The 24,435-nt window shown below is 36.3% G+C and overlaps 4 protein-coding genes and 1 long non-coding RNA gene across 8 annotated transcripts; 4 read left to right on the top strand and 1 right to left on the bottom strand.

Annotated features, from left to right (window-relative positions):
- The first annotated feature begins 878 nt into the window (after nucleotides 1-878).
- Nucleotides 879-4,979, top strand: LOC135584763 (ADP-ribosylation factor GTPase-activating protein AGD12-like). Of its 2 annotated transcripts, none has more exons than XM_065083791.1 (9): nucleotides 879-969; nucleotides 1,931-1,993; nucleotides 2,612-2,696; nucleotides 2,961-3,036; nucleotides 3,404-3,567; nucleotides 3,655-3,784; nucleotides 3,863-3,985; nucleotides 4,082-4,177; nucleotides 4,555-4,979. In XM_065083791.1, exons 2-9 carry the CDS (start codon nucleotides 1,987-1,989, stop codon nucleotides 4,834-4,836), a joined length of 963 nt encoding a protein of 320 aa, XP_064939863.1. In that variant the 5' UTR covers nucleotides 879-969; nucleotides 1,931-1,986; the 3' UTR covers nucleotides 4,837-4,979. The 2 variants fall into 2 exon arrangements, with proteins under 2 accessions (XP_064939863.1, XP_064939862.1); XM_065083790.1 differs by having other exon boundaries at nucleotides 887-969; nucleotides 2,609-2,696.
- Nucleotides 4,980-8,053: 3,074 nt separating this feature from the next.
- On the top strand, nucleotides 8,054-9,957 carry LOC135594360 (zinc finger protein WIP2-like). Its single transcript, XM_065084746.1, has 2 exons — nucleotides 8,054-8,700; nucleotides 9,332-9,957. Exons 1-2 carry the CDS (start codon nucleotides 8,101-8,103, stop codon nucleotides 9,794-9,796), a joined length of 1,065 nt encoding a protein of 354 aa, XP_064940818.1. The 5' UTR covers nucleotides 8,054-8,100; the 3' UTR covers nucleotides 9,797-9,957.
- Nucleotides 9,958-12,010: 2,053 nt separating this feature from the next.
- On the top strand, nucleotides 12,011-14,559 carry LOC135594359 (uncharacterized). 3 transcript variants are annotated; one of them, XR_010480076.1, is made up of 4 exons: nucleotides 12,044-12,076; nucleotides 12,233-12,276; nucleotides 12,355-14,127; nucleotides 14,274-14,559. It is a non-coding gene; the product is annotated as an uncharacterized LOC135594359 (long non-coding RNA). The 3 variants fall into 3 exon arrangements; XR_010480075.1 differs by having other exon boundaries at nucleotides 12,011-12,076; nucleotides 12,233-14,127; XR_010480077.1 differs by having other exon boundaries at nucleotides 12,054-12,120; nucleotides 12,233-14,127.
- Nucleotides 14,560-15,338: 779 nt separating this feature from the next.
- Nucleotides 15,339-17,109, top strand: LOC135593612 (zinc finger A20 and AN1 domain-containing stress-associated protein 8-like). Its single transcript, XM_065083789.1, has 3 exons — nucleotides 15,339-15,418; nucleotides 15,536-15,606; nucleotides 16,325-17,109. Exon 3 carries the CDS (start codon nucleotides 16,336-16,338, stop codon nucleotides 16,828-16,830), a length of 495 nt encoding a protein of 164 aa, XP_064939861.1. The 5' UTR covers nucleotides 15,339-15,418; nucleotides 15,536-15,606; nucleotides 16,325-16,335; the 3' UTR covers nucleotides 16,831-17,109.
- Nucleotides 17,110-17,621: 512 nt separating this feature from the next.
- Nucleotides 17,622-22,277, bottom strand: LOC135594129 (probable polygalacturonase At3g15720). The gene is made up of 9 exons (XM_065084545.1): nucleotides 22,269-22,277; nucleotides 19,491-19,613; nucleotides 19,272-19,403; nucleotides 19,058-19,207; nucleotides 18,658-18,865; nucleotides 18,487-18,568; nucleotides 18,247-18,355; nucleotides 18,042-18,158; nucleotides 17,622-17,852 (listed from the first exon to the last, which is right to left on the bottom strand). The coding sequence occupies exons 1-9, from the start codon at nucleotides 22,275-22,277 to the stop codon at nucleotides 17,622-17,624; spliced, it is 1,161 nt and encodes a 386-aa protein (XP_064940617.1).
- Between the last annotated feature and the right edge of the window lie 2,158 nt (nucleotides 22,278-24,435).

Genomic DNA, 24,435 nt, shown 5'->3' with positions numbered 1-24,435 from the left:
GCATTATCGATATGAGTTACTGCCCCCAAAAGTACTAATAAGTGATCCTACTTTAATCTCTATAGAAATTCAGATATCTTCACAGATTCGGACAACATGGATATCAGTCTCATCAAAGCAATTAGACCCTGAATTGCTATCTATATTTTCCATATCATCTCACTAAATATATCAGCCACTGAATGTATAACACTTGACCAAAATCTCCAAGGAGCAAAAACAAAACAAGAAAGACCAAAAACGATGATTACAATGATTTCTACATCGTTATCACCGCATCTTTAACAAGATCATAAGCAAATAGTTCATAGAAATCGACCAATACGACAATCTACCACATCAAGTCATCAACCCTAACATAGACCCGATGCTACTCTGCATCGAAGACGATCAGAAAGAGGGTTTGATGAGTTGAAGCTGTTTCGAATTCACAACACGAAATGGATGGAGGAATTACCGATGGAATCGCCGGCTCCTGCTCCTTCGTTTCCCTCCAAGAAATGGCGGGATCTGAGACTCCATTTCCAGCTCCGGGTGTAACGAACACCTCGTCAGGCATTTATAGGCGATCATCTTTCGGTATAATGCTCCGAGACTTGAGGGCAAATAAAACTGCTCCGTAGGTTACTTCCAAAATTACAAATCCATTAATAGGTAATTCTCTTCCCACGAAAATAAAATAAAAATAAAAAAATTACTAAGGAATAATTTGTAAAAGTGTCCGATTTCTTTCTCGCTTACACGAGCATCTACCCGTCTTGTAACTGGAGGCAGTTTCTGGATATTCGTGGGACCCACCGAGGGCATTGTTTCCAATGGAGAGGTGGGTGGAATTGTTACGAGTAACGAGGGTGGAGAAACTTTTTTGTTCTTTTCCCACGGCGCAAGAATTAATACACGGAGAGTTTCCGAAAATCTCATCAGCTTTTTCGGAGCTCGCGTTGGTTCAGTTCGTCTTCGAATTCTCTGGTGAGAGACAAAGATCTTTTGTCGCCTCCGATTCCTCGGTGGCACTTGGTTCATTCTTTTCCGATTCGAATGGATTCCGATGCTTTCATTTTCCCCGTTGGTCTCTCGATCGATTCTTGGAGCTGAGTTCCGTCGTTGTTTCACAAAGAATGAATCTTTCGGTTGGATTACATCCATGATGCGTTGTTCTTAACAAAATTATTCTCTTTTGGAGTTCTGATTTTTGCCTCGTTGCTTCATTTCTAATTTCGACGGCATTCGCCCCTTTATTTTTGGTTGTAGCTTGAACAAGAAAAGCATTTTATTTAGCTACGGAGATCTATGTTTTCCCATATATTGTGAATGTTGGTCGTTTGGGCTTTTGATGGTTCTTGTCCCTCATAAATCCTCGTCTTGTTCTTGCTTCGGTCTGTATAATCTTTTGTCAGTTTTCTCCAATTTCTGTAATAAATTCTTTTGGCTTGTAACATGCAATAAGGATATTCCAATTACTTACCATTTATACGAAAATTGCGAGGCCTATAACGGTGTAATGTTAGATTGCTTAAGAATGATTAAGGAATTAGGATTGTTTATTATGCTTATATATAGGCTGATCAACTCTCTTGTTACAGAACAGGTTATCTTCCATTTAGCTCTGGTTGTTTGCTACAGCTTGATGCATGTTAAAAACCAACCATTTTACTTCAGTTTGCTTGCAATTAGCATAAACTCTTTGAACTTTCTTATAATTACTTTACAAAGACTACAGAGATGTATCTGTTGAGAAAGGTTCCATCTACTGCCACTTTGGTTACCCCAGATTCCTGGAAAGTAAATGTTCTAACAATACGTAATTATGCTTTGATTTCCATCCATCATTGTGGTTCAGGTAGTTAATTCCTTAAGATTACATTCGTGATTATGTAGTATTATTAAAATTGACTTGTGTTTCCTATTTATCTAAATCACTCTTTCCCAGTGACTTGGGAACGTATGTCAAGACAACTTCATTGATCAAGATTTGTGGACACAAATATGACCAGTGAGTTCTTTTTCATCATTAATTTTTTTCAGAGAATTTCTGATTGTGTAATCATCATTTTGTCATGGACATATGCTGTATAGGCAACGTTTTGCTTTGTCTAAAGGCACATTTTGGTTCCAAACCAGATAGTAAATTAAGCTGAATTGTTGTTATGTGATGTTTGGGAGGACAGTTAGCCATCATATGGCCACGATACATCTTGTCAACTTCTCTCTAAATACGTTTGAATAATTTTGCCATATCTGTTATCCTGTATCAGTTTGCTTAATTAGGCACCAAATTTACTATGTTTTCAAATGGATGTCAGTGTCTTTGTTATTTCTAACTTTGTCTGGACATCATTGCTCAAATATATGCAGAAATACTACGTACAAAAGCATAAGCATTTTGAAGCTTGAATTGAATGAGAAATATTTATTTGCATGAATAAGCATACTACTTATGACAATTTTATATATCTAAATATATTGAATTATGCATACAGGCTTTCGCCATGAGCCAAATGACTTTATACTTCAATTTTTGAGATATTTTATTTTAACAGTATGCTCTAGTCTTTAGTTGGTTGTATGGTACATGGAAGGACTAATTTAAATTTCCTTGCCCTACTAGCAGGTAATATAAGAAAATTGAAGGATTTGTTGCTTAAAAGTGACAACCGCAACTGTGCTGATTGTGGTGCCACAGATCCGAAGTGGGCGTAAGTTCTTATATATTGTACAAATTACACACATCAAGCCAGCACATTTACTTTAGATCCATTTTTTTTTTTTCCTAAATTAGCTTTTGTTGGTTTATGGGTTTCAGAACTTCAAAATTTTCAGTATATCTCATAAGGAAAGAATTAAAAAAAAAAATTTTAAAGCCCATATTTGCTTGTTCGCTTTTCAGCTTCATAGACATATTATTGTGCTGTGCACATGAGGAGATACAGTTTTTAATGGCCCTTTCCTTGTCTTTGCAGGTCAGCCAATATCGGGGTATTTATATGCTTAAAATGTAGTGGTGTGCACAGAAGCCTTGGCACTCATATTTCAAAGGTAGTGCTTAAACATACATACTTTACTGATAGTTAGGCCTTCAAATTCCATGCATAAAATTTTAAAAGTCTTAAGGAGAACTGGCAAGATAATTGAGGTTTCAAAAATGACGCATCTAAGTCTTGCATGATGGTCTTTTTATTGGTGAAATTCCATTCATTTAATCTATAAACTTACGAGTTAAACCAAATCGTAGTATGTACAACTTCAAATATGTCATTTGATTTTGCTCTTTTCCAATCAGACAATTAAAAGTGCTCCAAAATAGCAGTGCATCTTAACTATTTCGTCAAGATGAATGCTATTTGCTTTTTGTTTCTTAGAGTTCCATTGATAATTCTTCCATTCTGTCATGATTGTTGTTTAGGTTCTGTCAGTGACATTAGATGAATGGTCTGACGAGGAAATCAACTCTATGATAGAGGTTGGTGGAAACTCTTATGCCAATGCAATATATGAGGCTTTTCTTCCTAAGGGATTTTCCAAGCCTAAACCGGACTCCAGTCATCAGGAAAGAACAAAATTCATTAGGTATTTGATATTATGATGTCATTGTTTGAGGTTTCTCTCACATAAGTGAATGGTTCTTCATGAAAAGCCCCTTGTTATGAGTTACAGGTCGAAGTATCAGTTGCAAGAATTTTTGAAACCAAGCCTACGTATTGTTTCTTCAAAAGGGTCTTTCACGTCCTGTGATTCTGGAAAGGATACTGACAGTATTTCTCCTTCAGAAAGTTCAACGAGTATTGTAAGAATGCTACATAAAAGAAAAAACAAATGATAATGCTTTTGTCTAAATTACTCTGACAACATGGTCTTGGATTAGTCTCAGGCAGGGATGGTAGAATTCATTGGCATACTGAACGTTAAAGTGATAAGAGGAACTAATTTAGCAGTTAGAGATATGCTAACTAGTGATCCCTATGTTGTTTTAATTCTTGGACAGCAGGTGAGTTTTCTCTTTCAGCATGAATTTTTGCCTTTGTAAATGCTATGTTTCTTCATAAGAGTGTAATTTGTTTTACTATATGATGGATTTCTGCAGAAGGCTCAGACAGCTGTTATTAAGAGCAACCTGAATCCAGTTTGGAATGAGGAGCTTAAGTTATCAGTTCCTCAAAACTATGGAGCCCTGAAAGTGGTGAGTTATGGACCAATTGTTTCTGCTTCAGTTACATGTCGTGTCACATAGACTGTGCTCCATCTTTTCAAACCAAGAATTACTCAGTAATAGATGGTTATAACTGGAGTTTAAGAAATATTGCTTTCGTTTCACAACTTCATACTCACATGTTTCAACATATGATCCACTGCTAGACTAAGATAGTCTTATGCTCATAGTCACTCAATAAACTTACACCATGGAATATACATTTTTGAGTTCCCAGAACAAAATCCAGATCGAGTACTCTTCAGAAAAATCAAGAATATGGATGATTTCGGGCCCTTTTATTAAATTATGTTATGTCAATTCTTTTAAAACCCAAATGACATTTTCAACTTTTGTTCCACAAGCAGCAAGTATATGATCACGACCTTATCTCTTCCGATGACATAATGGGTGAAGCTGAGGTGGATCTCCAACCGATGATCACATCTGCTACAGCATTTGGCGACCCCGACTTGCTTTCCGACATGCAAATTGGGAAGTGGCTGCTGTCAAATGACAATGCCCTCATCAGAGATAGCGTCATCAATGTTGTTGATGGAAAGGTCAAACAAGAGGTGTCACTAAAGCTACAAAATGTAGAATGTGGAGAGCTTGACCTAGAATTGAGATGGATTCCCTTGATCCAGTAAATCACTGGTGTTTTCATGACCGGCTTCCTGTAATGCAGCCCTTATCCGCGCTGCAAATTTGTTGATCTTGTTGACCATGCACATTGAACTGCATATGCAGGGATTGTTTCTTCTGATTTAATGATCATATGTCTGTTTATCTATCTTCTGAAGAACTCCCTGCATTCCGAGTTTGGATTGTCCCAGAACTTTGTCTACGATTACATGGGCCATCATAAATGAGCTTATCGGAGCTATACATGAGTTTTATGTCTTCATATAAATCTTTGAGTAACAAATAGTGTTCCATATTCTTCCTTCTGCTCCATGTATCCAACAGTTGAAAGAAAAGAAACTGATGAGCAAATGGTGCAGTGCACACACAACTCAGCCACCAGCATGGTGAACCCAAAATTTTGGGTCTTTTCATTTATAATTGGCTTCATATCATGATAAAAGGCTTAGGGGATGAGAATTATAATAAAGTGAAATCTAGGAAGAATTAGAGTATGTATTTCTAAATAAGGATATTGGGTATGAGTCAGAGACCAATGTCTCCCTGTTTTAAGGAATAAGGCTGTATCCATTTAGCTTCCCTAAACTCTATATTGATGGGATATTCGTACACTGAATGCATTTTTTTTTAATTTCTGTAAACATAAATTATTTTCATGAATCGAACATGACACATTTTATAATAGTATTGTGTCAATGTTTTAGTCTCATATAAATTTGTTTGTTTAGTCTATTACAATTAACTTGAGTGAGTTACTAGATTTTAGATTTATCAAATTAATAAATATGTTAGCTCATCGAATTAGATAGTGATAGTAATAAGATTTCATATTTAACGATACCATAATATCCATGATTAAGAACCTCGAGTTTTATTGATAGTGGAAAAAAGAGTGCGTCGGGTCATAGGGAAGATCCCTCTCTCTCTCTCTCTCTCTCTCTCTCTCTCTCGTAAACTCAAAGTTAATCACCTAGTTTCAATTGAAATATATATACAATGACAAAGCACCTCACATGTTCTTAATATTTTTATCATCAAACTAGTATTTAAATGACACTAATTAGAATTAGAGTTTTTATCAACTTAAATTAATTATATAATAATAATAAAATCATAAACCCTAATTATTTGGGTCAGATGCATGCATCTTTTGTCATCATTAAGATTCATAAAAGGTTATATATGTAATCAAAAGTACTTAAATCTATATTTATAATTTCTATTGATATCTTTTTAGGTCTTCATTTATTTTTTTTTATACCACTAACATTAATCATTTTACCTCTTTTGACATTCAGAAATTTCCTAAGCACATGTCTCTATCATTTCAAATATTTTTTTTATATTATCCTCTATCGAAGTAATAAATAGTTGTTAATAAATAAAAAATATATTTTTTCTATCTTTGCTAGTAATCTACGTATCAATTTCAACATTTTCGTTTAACAACATAATTTTTTTATATACATTAATTCTTAATTTCTCAACACTTAGATTTATACAACATTGTTGATTTCATAATTGTCTTATAAAATTTTTCTTTTAATCTCAAAAGTATTTGATAATAAAAAAGACCCTTATCGCCTCTCATTATTTCAATTATCATGTTTTTTACTTTATGTATAATATTTTCATCATTTATTCTATTTTATTGAATAATTGATTCAAGAGATTACTTGTCCATCAAATTTAACTATATTCTCTTATCTATTTCTAGAATCACTAAGATTATATTTTATATTTTCAATCTTAGTCATACTTAATCTAAAATCTTTAGCTTTTAAGCTTGCTCTATAGCTCAAGTTTATAATTAATTTTGCTTAGACTCAGATATTATTATCAATAAATAATATGCATCAAAGAGGTCTTTCATATAAGTTCATCCATTAGCAATGTGAAAAAGTATAGACTTAATATGGATACTTGATATAATCCTACACTAATAAAAAATTTACTAGATATACTCCATATAGTTTTAACACTAATAGTTATATCATTATACATATATTTAATAATATCAATATAATTAATTGATACATATTTCTTTTCTAAAACTTACCATGATAAATCTTTAGTAACTCTATCATAAGCTTTTTCTAAGTCAATAAAAATCATAAGTAAATCTTTTTTTTTCTCCCTATACTTTTTTTAATAATTATCCTAATAAATAAATATTCTATAGTTGATCTTCTAAGCATAAAATTAAATTAATTTTGAGAGATATTGTTTCAATTCTTATTATACCTTTCATAATTCTTTTCTAAAGTTTTATAGTATAACTTATAATTTTAATTCTTCTATAATTTGAATAATTTTATACGTCACCCTTATTTTTATAAATTAACACTAAAAAATTCTTTTTCCATTCATTAGGAATCCTTTCAAATTTTATAATTTTATTAAATAAACTAGTTAACTAAGTTACTACTTTCTCCACTAATTTTTTTCAAACTTAACTTAATTATATAAAAATAAAAAAAATACAAAAACATGCATTTAAGATTTTAGGTTTTTCAATGTATAAATACTAAACTAAAATTAGAGAAAAAAATGAAAGTCGCTAACTTTGAAGTGATTTATATATGAATTTTTTTTTCCTAAAAGAAAACATCAAAACAATTCTAAAGCCTTAAAAGTTCGTCCCTTGGAATCTACCACTCCCCCTTCACTTCCTCTATCTCCATACTATATTTAATTCAATGTCTTAACTTTTTTTATGATTTTTTTTACCTCTAGGAAAATAAAATAAACCTCCTTAGAACTGTCTAATATTGTGTGTGTTTCTTTTTCTTTTTCCTTCTTTTTTTTACTATCATCATAAAATTTATTCCAAATTTGAGTAAAAGATGTGAAAAGAACCTGATTTCCTGCCAACCTACTCAAGAATGTTGCACTCTGTTAATTCAGTGTTGGTGGTCTTTCTCTCTCTACTTGTTGATTCTTGTTTTCCTACAGTTTGATTAAAATATGATAGAGAACCTATGTATAGTTTTTCACTTGGTTAGGGCACCTCATATGTGCATGTAGTCTACCTTCATGTCTTTCTTTTTTAGGGGAAAAGTCTACCTTCATGTTGACATGCTTCCATCAAAAAAGTCTTTGTTCTTCCCAAGGTGATGAACCCACAAATATATTTTCTAGGTTCATCTAAATTCTGACCTCTTCTGATATGTTCTCACTCCATGTTCTCTTTCTCTAATTGCTCTTTTTGTCTGCAGGCTTCTCTCTCAACAGTAGCTTGATTTCTCTTCCACGACCAAGCTCCTGCCATGGCAGATCCCAACCCCAGTTTCTTCAAAGGCTACTGCAATCGTTCTCGCTTCTCCTCGAACTATCCTCGTCCTCCTCCTCCTCCTCTTCCTCTCTCCCTGTTCCCTACCTACAACTTAGTCGACTGTAACTTCCTTCACCTTCGATCCCCACCACCCTCCCCTCCCCTCAGAGAAGCCCTCCCCCTTCTCGGTCTCAGTCCAACAAGGCACCACCTTCAGGAAGAATCCTCATCCTCCTGCAGCGCCTTTCCGGAAGGCGAGGGCGGTGGGAGTTGCACTGGTGGTGACAACGAGAAGAAAAGCTTGAAGGATGGAGAAGATGAGCAAGGGGCCGTGGCAGTGTCCCTCCATATAGGCCTCCCGAGCTCCGGCGCAGCTGACCTTATCTCCGGGGTCTCCTCTACTATGCTAAATGATGGAGAAGGGCCTGAAGAAGATGGTGGTGGTGGTGATGCAATTCTTTCAGGTTACCATATCATAGGGAGGCTTATCAAGGGCCAATACTGGATTCCCACTCCGTCTCAGATCCTTACAGGTCCTTCCCAGTTTTCTTGTCCGGTGTGCTGCAAGACCTTCAACCGATACAACAACATGCAGGTGATCTAATTCTTCTCTTACAAGGTCCATTTACCTTTGTTGCATCAATAACATGGGTGTGTGATGGTACCCAAACTGCTGTGTGTGTGGTTATTGTGAGGCTGATCCGATCAATAGTTCCCCTTCTATTCTTATGTCGCTGCAGAAGACAGAGGTAGGAATGATCGTATGCTTTGTTGTGTTACTTTCAGTGTGTATATTTACTCTTCTGTGGCAGTTGTAAGGGATTTCTGAAGTAACCTTAGCCTCTGTTATTCTTCTGCATTAGCGTCTGTCCTGACTCCATTTCCAGTCTCTTCATCCGTCCCTCTCTCTCTCTCTCTCTCTCTCTCTCTCTTTCTCTCTCTCTCTCTATATATATATATATACATATCACAAGTAATCTTTACATCCTGTTTTTTGAAGTTTCTGTTCCTTCACTGTCTTCTGGATCTCAGATTATGATCGGGAGAGAAAAAAATGAAACATGAAAATAGAGCTAATAATTACATATTCCACTATATAGCCTCAAGATGGATTTATTTCAATGTTGTTTGTGGTGATACAAATGATATATCGCATGTTCTATTGCCATATGACGTGGATTCTGATCCATTGGATTCTGTCGTTGCTCTGTGGGTGTTACAAGTAGATGCACATGTGGGGTCATGGACAACAATATAGGAAGGGGCCGGAGTCGCTGAGGGGCGCGCAGCCGACGGCGATGCGGCGGCTGCCGTGCTACTGCTGCGCGCCCGGGTGCAGGAACAACATCGACCACCCGAGATCAAAGCCACTCAAGGACTTCAGGACTCTCCAGACCCACTACAAGAGGAGGCACGGGATCAAGCCTTTCGCGTGCTGCAAGTGCGGCAAGGCGTTCGCGGTGCGAGGGGACTGGCGAACCCACGAGAAGAACTGCGGGAAGCTGTGGTACTGCACTTGTGGGTCGGATTTCAAGCACAAGAGGTCCCTCAAGGACCACATTAAGGCGTTCGGCCATGGCCATGCAGCCTATGGAGTCGACTGTGCCGAGGAGGAGGAGCAGGAGGAGGACGAGCCGTCGTCTGAGATCGAGCAAGACCATGATCACCACCACCATGATTATTCCTTGTAGCTTCATAACGTCTTCAACGACTCTTCCTTTGTTCTTCGGTCCATTCCGTTTAGCTCATGTTCATGTTTTGTGTTCCTCATGGATGTACAAGTATTAGACTCATACGCAACATCAACGTAGACTCATGTAGTATCTAAAATCTTGGTTGATCAATCTAGTATTTTTGGCTGGCTTTGTTTATCAGTCTAGTTCTAATTTTAGTCTGTTCAATCCAAAATGCATCTCATCATTGTACCGATTGGAGTCATTTACCTATTATGCTCCCTTCTTGGTTGTGTATGCTTCGTGTCTGATGAGCTTTGTTTACTACGTTTCTTCTTTCCTTCTACACCCAACCAAATAGCAATTTACCTTTGGCTCATGAAAAGGAGTTTCCTTTTTCCTCTTTTGTTTTTGTTTGCTTTATCTTTTGTGAAATGGGAAACAAATGCAAAGAATTGCTTTGTTGTGAAACGAAGCAAGAAATCTTGTGAAGCTGTTGAGATTGGCTGATCTTTCTCTTCCACTAATTAACGCAATGATTACACCCTAAAATGTACGTAAAGTATGTTTCTAGCTGTTTCTCTTTTCTCATGCTTTTTAACTTTAGGCTTTAGATTTTCTTTTACTTTCTCAGTGCATAATTTCTGTAGCCAATCCTTCAACATTAAAGATGCATGTCTTGATCTTTGTACTGTTTATAGATTATTCTTAATACTAATTTGTATCATATATCATTCTTCTTAACTTGCAGAAAACAGCCTGCAGTAGCAGTTGCATGCAGCAGCACCAACTGGTGATAGATAAATGGTTCCTCAAAGATTTCAAAGCCTCTCATCCTGGTGAAGCAATATTAATGGTCCAGTAGGCAAATGGCTTGCGACAAGGGCTATTGGGACCAGAAAACAGACATAAATTGAGACATCCTCTCTTGGGTGTTGCTGTTCTTGTCATCTTTTAAGCAGGCATAACGAGCCACAAGAACATGGAATATGATAGTAACTATTTAGTGCATCCATCCCCATGTTGATGTTCTCGAGAATACACGCATGCTCAGTTGAAGACATGTAAAAATCTCCAAGTGTTGACAAGATGGAGCATGAAAGAGGAAGAAGATTTTCTACATGGGACATGGACTAATTGCTTCCCCTTGTTTCCTTGTAATCCCAAGAAAGACCATCCATATTCTACGTAAGAATATATTTATTCTTCATCCTCTTCACATTCCGAGGCATGGGGACAGATTTGTCTCCCAGTTTGACTTTCTCAAAAGCTTCATGATGTGAATATGAAAGCTAATAGTAAAAGAAGCGCCTCATAGATTCGCATGACTAGTATCCACAGCTAGAAGAAAAGGTCTCCTGGGAGCATGCATGCTTATAAGATAATTTGTGTGATCACATCTTCTATGTGAGTAGGTGAAACATCAGCATCGATATGAACGAAGAAAACTTCTTGAGACCGGAAAGAACACTTCAAACGGTGAAGAGAGTATGTGACTTGTAAAGTGAAGAAGACTAATTAATTAAAGGAAAGAACACTTCAACTGTAGTTTGAGCAAGAGAAGGTGGGAAGGAAAGTTCAAGCTCTCACAATGATATGGAGCTCTCCTACTTCAATTCTGTCAGCTGTTCGAGTTATAGGCTTAAAGGTCTGGGAATTAAGGTTAAGTAGAGGCTTGAGAGTGAAGAAAGTGCAAGTGGGAGCAGGTTATGACCATTGGGAAAAGATTACTTTGAAGATCCTACTGCCAAATCAAATCAAGGAATGATTTTGGGATAAATGCCTCCAGAATATAAAGAAGATCTATTTAATTAGATCTTACCTAAGCAAAAAGCAACAAAATACAGGCAACCACATCATTGAAAAGATGTCTTGGTAAAAGAATAGAATATAAATTACTGATTGTTTTAAGATACAAATATTTTAGTTTAATGGGCACAATATAAATTTATTAAAATTGGAAATTATTATTTCATTGCTGCTGTATTTATTTTCCTCTTAATTTTATTTGTCACTCATTAACATAATATCTGAATTTTCTGTCCTCAATTTTAAATATATTTTCTCATAAAATTAAATGGATTCTTTTAATTTTCCTCTTTAATTATATATGTATATATACATATAATCATTTTCTTTACAATTAAAAATTATGATGTGAATTCGTTTAATTGGATCACATATTTCTTAAACTGACCCGCGAGACACTGCAACGTGAATCGTTCTCTAAGACGGTTCGTGTCGCCCGCTCCGAGCCCGCGGATTCTTCCCTTCTCGTCCTCGTTCGTCGCCATCATGGTGAGTAGTCTCTCCCTCCCGACGGGCTTTTCTTTCCTTCTGTGGTTAGAACCTAGCCTCTCAATTTGCAGTTTTGTTCTCTTCTTTTCTTGTTCGATCGTTTGATCCACTTTATGTCAGAGTTCGTTCATCAGATTTTCCTCGTTTCCTTCGCAGCTAATTAAGGAGCGCGACTTCAACACTCGTCGTCATCAATCCAGGTTCCAAAACCCTAATCCCATCTTTTTACTTATCGAGAAACGATCGGCCCTGAGGTGCGTATGCCATTTTGTCGGTAGGGATTGTTGTAAGCTTTGATTCGGTGGACTCATGATTGAAGCGTTGCAAACCGAAGGGAACCGTGTAGGATTCGATGCCCTACACATTCGTCACAAGGAACAGAGTTGTTTGCCACCTCTAGCCCTAACAGAGTTAGGGTACCACTTACACGAACCACATGATCAACCCACGCGTGTTTCTAATTGATCATGTGGTTCATGTGAGTAGTACCCTAACATGGAATTTTGGAATTGGGATGATGATGAAAAGAGGATTTGAGTTCATACATAAATGTGCTTAGAGCATTAAACGAAGCTCGGTAAGTCCATGCTACCTAATTTATGTTATAATACAGAATGAACATCATTAAATGCTGTTGATGTTAGTAGTTGTGGATGTATTGTGATTTTACAATCACATACTATGTGTCAAATTAATATAGAATATTAACGTTTGTTGCACTCTGCTACCGCTTCCTTGGACACAAGATATATTGGTATCTTCATTTGCTGCCCTTTTCATGAAACTAAGATGATAAAATGGAGAATTGGCACTTTGATTATCCCAAATTGGTTGGAAGGTTGAAGCCTTAGTAATAGGAAGATATAATGGTTTTTGTTGGACCCTGAGCTTGTTCATGTTTAGTGCAACTCTTTCGGTACTTGTTCTCTTTGCGACTGAACAGTATGATACCTCCTGATTAAAAGATTTCAAATTTCCCCCCCTTCTTTTCTTGTTTGTTGCTGTTAAACTCAGATTTTAATATCTCGTTCTGAAAACACTTTTTAAGGAAAAAAATTGCTTTAAACTTATGAGGAGATCAATGAAATTGAAATGGGGATCTTCATATTTCTATCTGTTCTGGTATATTAAATCATAACTGGATGTTCTGCAGAATTTTCAATATTTTTTATTGTAATTTTATAGCACAATATCTTTGGATACACGTGCATGCCATTAGCCTGAAAAAGAGAAAAAGAGAAGGATTCTAAAGTCATCATTTGAGTACATTGGATAAAATATGCCGCCTTGCATATAGGGGACCAGTCGATGGTTACACTTGACTTGAAAGCAGAAGTGAAACTTCTTTTATTTGGACTAACATGATGGAGAACTCATTTGTGCCAGTAGATACTAATCAAATCACACCTTCTTGTCATATCTGTTTAATTATGTTCTATCCATTCAGTTCATCTTAATACGAGTTTTCACAGCATGACATACATTCAGTGCTTTTATAGACATAACTAATCGTACTGGGTAGATTTTTTCCTTTTCAAGTTGCCTCACATTTGCTGCTCCTCAGCTTCCTTGAGGCCTGTCAAATTATTTGTAAGTTGTTCTTAGAATATTAGGTTTTTGTTTCTTCCATTTTTTTGATTTACTTTGATTGAATACGATGCAAGTCTTATACTGCCATGGATTGCACCTTGAGGATATTTCTTCATTCAACAGTGCATCAAATGTCAGAAGAGTTACGAGATTTCTTTTACCAATGTCTCTATCAGCTGATAAAGTTCAACAACTCATATGTTTGGAAAGGTTATTGTCTTATGTAGAGGCAAACCCACTTCTTTGTGCCGATGGGATGAACATCTGTGCCAAGGGGGTGGCGTGGCATTTGGTCTTGGCTTCATCTCGGTCTAAGCTTTGGAAGGTTGCTTAGCGGTTGTTCGAGTTACTTCATTGGTCAGCCAGTTTCTTATGATTTACATCCAAATCACTTTCTTGCCCAAATTTTCTCCAGTGAGGAATTATGCATCAGATTTTGAAAGGCTGGCATCAAATCAAATGTAGGTTGAATTGTGCTTCGTTGTTTGGTCCATATTGTCTGGAAAAGGCATCATAAATATTTGTTTCTTTTGAACACTTTTTGTCATATTGATGCAATTTCGATCTTTTTAACTCATTTTTCTCATCGGCTTCTCCACAAATCCAGTTGAGGAAACAGTATTCCTTCCAGCAGTTGCATGTGAGAGCCATTACAAAATAGTGAGGACTGTCATAACCCATGTCGGAGAAGATAGTGATGCCAATGGATTCTGCCAGACTTGTGTGACAACTGGTCTTATCATTCAACTCTTTAGAACCAAGTGTTGCTTTTTGGTTCATTTGAACCTTCCTCACTTAGGAGGATATCTGATGCAAAATTTCTAATACCAAACATACAGTAGTCTAACTTTGTGTGGAACGCTAATCAAATCATTATTATTCGTTGGTTTGTATTTTTAGTTTGGCAGTAATCTTGCATCTCAAAAATAGTCCTTTTGGGAAATCACCGTGCAATATCTAAATATGCTCAAATGATTTGTGTTGATTGAGTTTCAGTGATTGATGAGCATATGACTAAAAGATTTATGTATAATAATTCCGTAGCTGTCACATTTTTTTATCGATATAATTTAATTATTTGCAGAAAAATATAAGAAGTAAATTGATTGAAATGAGCATTCGTTTTAAAGTTAACATCTAATTATAATAATTCAAGAAATTACGGAATGAGTACATAAATTGATCCTAATACTGAATGAGTAATTTTATCCAAGTAATTTTATAACATTACAATACAGAATGTTCATAATTTGTTTAAAATATTCAAGAACTATGTGAACGAAAAATGCCAAAAGATAACTACTTTTATTTTCAACTTTACGGGTGATATGAGAGGGGCTACTTATGGTCTGCAAACTTTTCCTACGCTACCCGATCATATCATCCCCGTGTAACATGGCAGGGCCCCAGAGGATCGTCTCGTCGGCCCCTCCTGTATTCCAATCGACTTTGTCGTATGTCAGACGGGGAACCGAAGGCGGTAACGAAAAGTATTGCCGCTTCTCGTAGTTCATTTCACGATTTAGAACACGACAATGAATGTGGCGCACATCCAGGGCGCAAGAGGCGGTGGGGTAGGGGGGCTGCCTTCTTGATGCATGCCACATCATTTGTCGTATGCTAAGTCGTCGCATGCAGCAGATCCCCTTCGTGGAACCGACTGATCTCTCTCTATTTAGTCTCTCCTATCTCCCACTCCTACCGCCGAGAGACGCCGATTTGACGGTTCCGAGGCGGCTACCGGCCACCAGGGTTTGGTCTATCGTCTTGCTCTTAAATACATCTTGTTTTCCTTTTTGGGATTTAGTGCTCAGTTCTCCTATCGGCTCATCTGCCCGGTCTCTCTTTGCTTGTGCTTCTTCGGGGCAGGGGTCGTCGCAGCGTGTTAATTGGGAGAATATTGCCGCAGGCAAATCGCGCCGGAGGCCTTATTCATACAGGTACTGTACGTTTTAGATTGGATGCGTCTTGGGTTGGATTTTTACGCCTGAGGCTCTTTGTTAGGTTTTGGTTTGTGGGTTCAATTATTCCTTGTTCGTTCTGTGCCTTTGCCTTTGTTGTTCTATTTTGGTAATAATTTACACTAAATTTGTATGATTGCTTTTTCGATTCTTCTTCATTTGTTTAGACTCGATCTGTAGGCTTTTCTGTCAGTTATTCTTTATTTCATTTATTTATCTTACCCTTAAAGATTTCTCTCTGGATTTACGCCGCAGTTTTTGATTAAAAAAAACGTTTTTTTTTATTGAAAATTTTCAAGTTAGATAATTCACAGGATCGGTACAAATTTCTGTTTTTTACGATTGTGATATGAAGTCTGTTTTTTCATGAATAGTTATCTTCAGGATCTAGCTGGATACATGGTTTGTGTTTATAACTTAGTTGCAGATCATCGATTGCGTGTATCAACAAAATAGTGTGTTCAGTATATGGCAATGTAGTGGTGCTTATAGTTGCTATAGGATCACTCTAATATCTTATTGGCGTCACGGTATGAGCTTTTTTCTGCGATCCCAACTTTGTTTCAGATGCTTTTGTCCACCGTGGAAATGTTTTAGCTAGAAAGGGATCGGATGTTAAGCGCTTAGATGAGTAGCTTGGACTATTATTCCCTGATGAATTGGCTTAGCTTACTTTGTTGTGGTTATCATGGTTCAGGGGAGTCGGAAATGGAGCACGATAAGACCAAATGCCAAGCCCCTGAAGGTCCCATCCTCTGCATCAACAACTGCGGTTTCTTTGGAAGTGCGGCGACCATGAACATGTGCTCCAAGTGTCACAAGGATATGATGTTGAAGCAGGAGCAGGCCAAGCTCGATGCGTCCTCCATTGGCAACCTTGCGAGTGGAAAAGGCCCAGTTATTACTGGTAATGCAGATGTAGGAACTGGCTATCTGGAAGCTAAGTCTTTATTGGCACAAGTATCTGATGAATCAGGCTCAAGTGATATCAGAGAGGCAAAGGCAGAGGGTCCAAATAGATGCAACACTTGTAGGAAGCGGGTCGGTCTGACCGGATTTAGATGTCGCTGTGGGGATCTTTTCTGTTCGGTGCACCGCTATTCTGACAAGCACGGCTGTCCATTCGATTACCAAACATCAGCTAGGAATGCCATTGCCAAAGCGAACCCTGTGGTTAAAGCTGAAAAGCTCGACAAAATCTAGGCAGTTGGGCACAATTCCTTAAATCGCGCTTTCCCTTTCATTTCAAGTTGGCTGCTGCTCGGTGTCCTATCTTGCTATGAACGGATGCAACCTCGAGAACTATATGGTGATGATTGGAAAAGGTTTGCATATTGTCTCTGGTGTAAATGCCTTAATTTGTGCTGGTATGGTGTACTATGTGGGCTTATGAGTTGGCTAAGTTTGTAGTTTGCTGTCAAGGTTGTCATGTTACCTTTTCTTTGCTGGTAGTGATCATCATCAGTGCATGGAAGATGTCAACTGTTGTATCTTTGAGCTATGGTTTCAGATCAGTAGAATAATTTGGATTGACATGTCAATGATGTGGAAACTTATATAGCTTTCTTTATGCTACATCCTTGCTATTAGTTAAGCATGAGATGTCACTTATTTTCATTTCCCTTGAGAAGATCATGCACTTCCAAAAGGTTTTTATCATCATCATGATTAAATTATGCTTCTGTGAAGTCTATTGACTCTGATGAAGGTATCATTACTTTTGTCATTTCAGAAAGTATATTTTTTTCATTCATGCTAAGGTTATTTTCTGTTTCTTTTTATTGACCTCTGAGTTATTTGTTGTTTCTTCCAAACGCAAAATTTTGCACATAAATTGATTGTGAATCATTGAATAGCAAACTTGATATTTGCACACCATGGAACTTGATGACTTGATTTGGAATCATCGAATCGCTAAAACCTTCATAACAACATTAACCTAATGCTTAGAAAACGTGGAAATCATCCCTTTGGGATTATTGCTGCAATGATCTCTAGTTTAAGCAAGGAACTGTAGGCTTAACAATGCCCACTGCTGTTCCCTGGACATTGGTACAGTTAGCCACTACTGTTCCTCCAGCATCTGCAGATTGGATGTTGATGTTCTGCAAGCTGATGTCTGTACAAATCACGCTTTGACTGCAGTTGAGATTAATGGCTATCTTCCCGGTTGTTGTTCCTGATATGTCACTGTAGCGCACATTACTCACTTGAAGACTCGACGACTTCCCCATCGCATCGAAACAATGTGGAATAAAAACGTTAGTAGCTTAAAAATATGAAATATCTATTTTAATTTTCTCGAAAGATCTTAAGGCAATTATACAATTAAATGTATACGTCTAGCATTTTTCAAGTGATATAAAACCAAAATTTGATTTCTCTTGCATCAAAATCATATAATTTTGGTTTACCTGGTTGAGAGCACAATCTCCCCTCGGGCAATAATATTGATCTATGAGTATAGGATTGTCTACGGCGGCGAGGTTGATCCCCTCAAATGATATATTCTTTGCATAACCAGATCCTCCCTGTCATACCAAGAAAAAAGATGGTAATGCATCCGAAACCAAACTCAAAGTATGAGAGATAGAAGAACAGAGAGAAGAGAACGTTCACCTGCCATGTCTTGATTCTTAATCCATTGGTGGCGTTGAATATCCTAGAGTTAGATACATGAATTTGTTCCACTTGTGCTTCAGAGTTTTCACTGCCCAGGCTGCCAATACTAGAATCATGGAAACAACAACAACATTTAAAGCAGACATTTAGAGGGGAACTTCCAAATCTAGAAGATGTCGATCAGTTTATTTCCAAGGATTAGGCTGAGAGAAATCAAAGCTTTCTCTCAAGGCAAACCTTATTCCGTGTCCAGGACCGCAGGTTATTCCGGTGACAGTAACATCCAAGGTTCCATTGCCAATCGCCACGCAGTCGTCTCCTGCAACCAATTCCATTCATTAGAAAGAACTACGCTCTTCGCCTACAGGTTCATCTTCTACGAGACCGAGGGGTGGAGGCAGTCATCACCTGTGCCGATGATGGCGTTCGAGAGAGACACATGCTGGCTCTGCTGGATGAACACCCCATCCGTGTTGGGGCTGTCCCCGGGGGCTGTTACGTTGATCCCATCAATGGTGACTCCCACGCTCCGCCCCACGATGAGGTGCTTGCTTGGACTGTTGATGAGCTTCAATCCACTCAACCTCGACCCGTTGGCGTTGAGCACAGTCAACGCCTACATCCAAATCGGCACTCCTTCCATTTAGTTCATTTTTCCATATATACATATGTATATATCCATTCAAAGTATATCCACCACGACACTTACGCTGGGAGCGTCATTGCATTGCTGCAGTCAAAGAAAGCAGATGGAGTGAGCGCAGGAAAGGTGAGAGAAGCTGCTTCATCAGAGGGCAAAAAAGCTTACGTAATTGTTTCTGCAGGTCCAGTAGGCCGATCCCTGGCCGTCGATCACGCCGGTGCTGGCGATGGAGAGCCCGTTGACGTTGTTGAACACGATCCGACTCACCACGCCTCCTGACCATAACCCGCTTGGCCGTAGAATATTTCCAGAAATCTGCACACGAGCAGCAATGAGCTCTCTTCTGTGCGTGTGGCATTCGAGTGGGAGGGAAGTGTACCTCGACATGGACGTTGGACTTGCAGGGGCCTTGGAAGACGACCTGCCCTAACAGGAACGCCATTCCTGAAGGGACGAGGAAGGTTGGAGCTGCGGCATCACTGCACACCGCATTCCAAGCGTCCGTGAATGCCTGAGGAAGCAACAGACATGTAAAGCTCTCTCTATTTGTGCCTGTAAAATGAGATAACTATAGATGCATCTCCACTGTATATTATACTTGGGTGTCATCGGTTTTGCCATCTCCCTTGGCTCCATGGTCTACCACGCTGTATGTTGCGGCTGTCACTCCCCCGATGGTCCAAGAAACAAGAACCGAGAGTGTGAGAACGCTTATGAGTCCCTGCAAACAACGACGGTAGAAAGCTCATAGAAACGACAAGAACACAAACTCAACATCCAACTTCCTCGACTCACCATCGTACAAAATCCTTACACAAGTCTGCGTGAGATGGATGTCACTGTCAAGCAGATAAATGCATGTTTATAGGGATAAGGGGGCAGATGAATACAAGGGAAGAATTTACAGCTGATTGCTTATCTACATTTGTTCTTTCTTTTATATGACAACATTTTGCCGTATATACGACGACGCTGTTGACCATATACTCCACTTTTACACACGACAGAAACTGGAAAGGCCATGAGAAATTACTATAAGCAGTGATTTGATTCCTTAAATACTTGTCGACTGCTTAAAACCTTCTATAATTGACATATTCAGTAAAGGGGACAGTGTAGATCACCGAAATCTTCGACAGATACATACGTATACAGCCTATGTGTTGATTAGTAATCAAATCAGTCTTGAAATTTGAGTTGCTCAGATTGGTGAAATTGTATAGAAATATATGAGGTTATTTTAATTATTATTTAACACCAGGATTAATTATAACTATTTTGGCGGATTGCTAAAATAAATGCAAATGATGGATTAATCATTTTTTTTATTTCAAACTTTGAATGAAAATAATGTACATTATATACTTCATTATTTTTAACAATCGGTAGCCGAATTTAGTATGAATCTGTGAATATTATACATAGATTTTAGTAAGTTATTTGATCGGTTCATATAGTATGCATGCATCTTTTAGCGTGTATTTGGAAATATATTTGAAATGTGCTTTATTTGGAAACAAATAATGTACATTATAAACATATTAGGAAATAAATATATTTGAAATGTTCATGAAATGTGCTTTTACAATCAATAGCTCAATGCACTTTTTAAATATAAATTCAAATCATTTCTAACGTGAATTTTACATTGAAAATGCTCAAATGCAATGACATTAGCATTTTAACATTTGTAAGATGTTAATATAATTTTTTATATTCTGAAAGTACCCTGTAACTTTGTCTAAAACTTCAAAAGTGTGAGAAACCAATGTGATTTATATTTTTCATAAAGTAGAATATATATTTTATTTATTATACATTTTGGGCCATATTTTTATAAGATTATATACAGTCATTCACTATTACTTATTGATTACAATAAGTTTATTTGATTTGGTTCACTATTTACCTTATATAACCTTGGCAAAAACATGCAAGATGGGTAACAAGCACACATTTGTGGCAAGTGAGGAGAATGGCAATGTTTCCACCAATAAAATGGGCAGTGATGTAAGTCATAAATTACAATGAAAATAATGTACATCATAAACTTGATGGTATGTATTCATTCCTATACAAGTTGTTTTGTTTACCTTTTGAGACCCTCAACCACATGTATTATTAGTTCATCTGCCATGGCATGCATCTTCTCCTATTTTAGTTCAATTTCAGTACAGATCTTGGAACCAAACCGATTCAATACTTTCCCCGCTCACTAAGATGTCACCAAAGAGTGTTTAATGGTTGTTGTTTTTGTGTGGTATAATTCTAAATGCATTCCCTTAAGAGTAATGATCAATAAATGCTCATACAATAGAGCATGATCTTTGTTTCAGAATCCTTAGTTCCGATTCTATAGAATTTGGAATCAAAATGAATAAAGTTTTAAATTGTTTTGGTTAGTTAGATGGACTCTTATAATAACTCTATTCGTAACATAGCATAATATTAACGTCTTCGGTTTAAAAGTATTTGAGTATACTATATTCATTAAGTAAGTATAATTCTTATCATTTTTTATAAGCTCTTATATCAATAACTCTATTTTTTATAATCTTTTTAGAATAGAAAATTTATGATCTTACTCATTCAAATCATAAAACTTTTAAAAAGTATGATTTTTAAATTTATTATCATGATCATTATAAATAGAAAAAATCATAAAATATTTTTTTTTTAATTTGTTTATAAAATTTAGTAAAATATTTGAAACAATTATTTTTATGTATCAAAAAATATGTCCAAGTAGATATATCTACTGTAGTCATCAATAATAATAAAATATATTTACTATTTTCTAGACTTGTAATATCAATAGATCCAAATAAATTCATGTGAAATAGTTATAATAATCTAGAAGTACTTACTTAGTTTTTGGATTTGAAGTTACTCCTTATATGTTTTCCTAATTGGCATGCATCATAAATTTTATTTTTAATAAATTTAATTTTAGATATTCCTCTTATAAGTTTTTTAGTTTCAATTTGAAAAATTAATATCATCCTAACATGTCCTAGTTTTCTATATCAAAGTAATGCATCATTATTCAAAATTAAAAAAATAAGTTCGATTATGAAAAACAAGATCAAATAGTATAAACATTATGACATCTTAAAGCTATCATATATTTCTTATTACTTGGTATTTGTGTGATGCAAGTATGAGATTTAAATTTAATATTATATCCTTTATTATAAAGTTGGCTTATGCTTCTTATGTTTCTAGTTATCTACCAAAATATATCTTTAATCAAGATATTTTATTTGTTATCAATATTTTCAATCCTAATAATTTTTTTTATTATTCTCCAAAAATAATATATACTCCATCTCGGTTAAAAAACTTTGAGAAGTTGGTAGGATCTCCGGTCATATACCTTGGACATTCACTATCAAGATATCATCTTTTACTCCTAGTTTTTGTTTAAAGATAAATCTACAAAAAAAAAAAAAAAGATTTATTTTAGGTACCTATTTGATTTTGGATCTTTAGATTTATCTTTCTTATTTTTTAGCTTTAAATCACTTATGATTCCTTTAGGAACCTAAACTAATTTTTGTAACTATTTTTTTTAGAGAGTATGTGTAATTATAATGATCAAACTCTTCATAAAAATTATATTTAACTTTATGAGAAATATATAGTGTTATCTTTTTACAAATTTAGTTGATTTTGATATGTGCTACCAATACATTCTTTTTTAAATACACAATCTTATTTAGCAAGAATTATATTAAGTGATTTATTTTTAATTTTAAAATTTTCTAACGTTTACCGTATAAACTTATTTTCCTTTCAAAAAGATTCTATCATATTATAACTGTGATTTGATTCTTCTAAACAATATTTTAGTTTCTTATTCATCACAATTAAGTCTTTTTTATACTTTTAAAGTATATGATTTTTTAAGTAACTTCTTTTTAAGCAATAAGAAGTTGTTGTATATTTATCATGTATAATTTTTAATATATCAAATTCATTAGTAAGTAATGCATGATCTTTTTTAGTGAACTATATTTCTTACTAATCTTTTTTGAGTTCATCATATAAATCATAAAATGGTTCAAGTAATTTTTTTGTGATAAAAAAGTTTTGAGAGAGTCAAATACCTCATAAATGAAAGTTATTAAGGTATAATTTGTCACTTTTTCTTCATCAGATACTTTGTATGTTATTTCAGAAGTCAGTAAAGATCTTATGAGTTTTTCAACAAGAAAATTATTTAAGCCTATAGCTTCTTAGATTATCGTTATATTTGGATCCTAACTTTCAGGAAGTGACCTTAAGATTTTACTCACTAATTCAAGATTAACATAATTTCTATTGACAACATTCATAAAATGTGTATATATCATCAATAGATTTACTTAGTTTTATTTTACATAATTTATAACTATGAACCAAAAGATTAATTTTGGATTCTTTCACACTACTTATATATTTGTGAATGACTTTAAGTGTGTATTATATATCATATGTGCAGTGTCTGTTGAATCTCGTATTTTGATGATGAAACTACTTGATATATGTTTATGATTTAATCTGCGTTTTGAGTGATGTAGGATGCTTCGATCAGGATGAGACAATTAAAGCAGGAAAATCATGTTGTACCGGAGGAACATGTCAGAAGATTGGACGTCGGGTCGGTGGATCGGTCGACGTATCGACAGAAGGCTTCGGGCCATGGACTCGGGCATCGGGCCAAGAAGAGCAGGTATTGTGCCAAGGATATTGGAGTTGCGGAGTCAACTGGCCGATTAGGCAATAGGCTGTAGGAGAGGACGATGCGCCAAAGAATCGGACGAAGTGTCGAGGGACCAATGACATGCCGGACAACTTGGTTAATTGCTTAGGATTAATTGTCTCAATCGAAGTTTTGTTTTAAGTGTATAGGATTAACTACGATGAAAGTAAGATATGCAGCAGGAGTTACGCCGGAATCAAGACAATGATCACGTTGGGAGTTCGAGAGTTCGACGGAAGTTCGAACAATCGTCGGAGGTTCTGCGGGAACAAATCCAAGAAGTCCATGAGCTTGCCAAAGAAGCTCGTCAGAACTAGCCAAATGGATCGTCGCAAGTCCAGGAGTTTGCCGGAAGTCCACAGGAGCATCACCGAGGGTTCATCGGATGATCGACGGAAGTTTGCCGGAAGCTCGCCAGAAGAAGCGATTAACGCACCGGAGCAAGTTGTAGTAAATGTCTTAGGAAATATCGTAGTTAGTATAATGATTAAGTTGGAAATGGGAGGTGATCCCATTAACTTAATTTTGGGGCAATTGGGCCCTGAAAAACCCAGAAACCACCAAAATTCTGATTTTACTTTGTAATTTTTAGAGCTCAAAAGTGTTGTATGAGTTGAAAGTTCTTCTTCCTCTTTTCTTCCAAGTTCTAATCAGATAAGAGAGGAAAGAAAATTCTGTAAGGGTTGTCTCCTAAGCCCGTCAAAAGGAGTGAAACTGTAAAAGGGTGGTTGGCCTTCGCCTATTGAAGGAAGGCCTCTAGTGGATGTCGGTGACCTCGTCGGAGGAGGAAGCCAAAAGT

Source organism: Musa acuminata, chromosome BXJ1-9, assembly GCF_036884655.1.
Source record: "Musa acuminata AAA Group cultivar baxijiao chromosome BXJ1-9, Cavendish_Baxijiao_AAA, whole genome shotgun sequence".
NCBI classification, from domain to species: Eukaryota; Viridiplantae; Streptophyta; class Magnoliopsida; order Zingiberales; family Musaceae; genus Musa; species Musa acuminata.
This window is presented reverse-complemented; position numbering and strand designations above follow the sequence as displayed.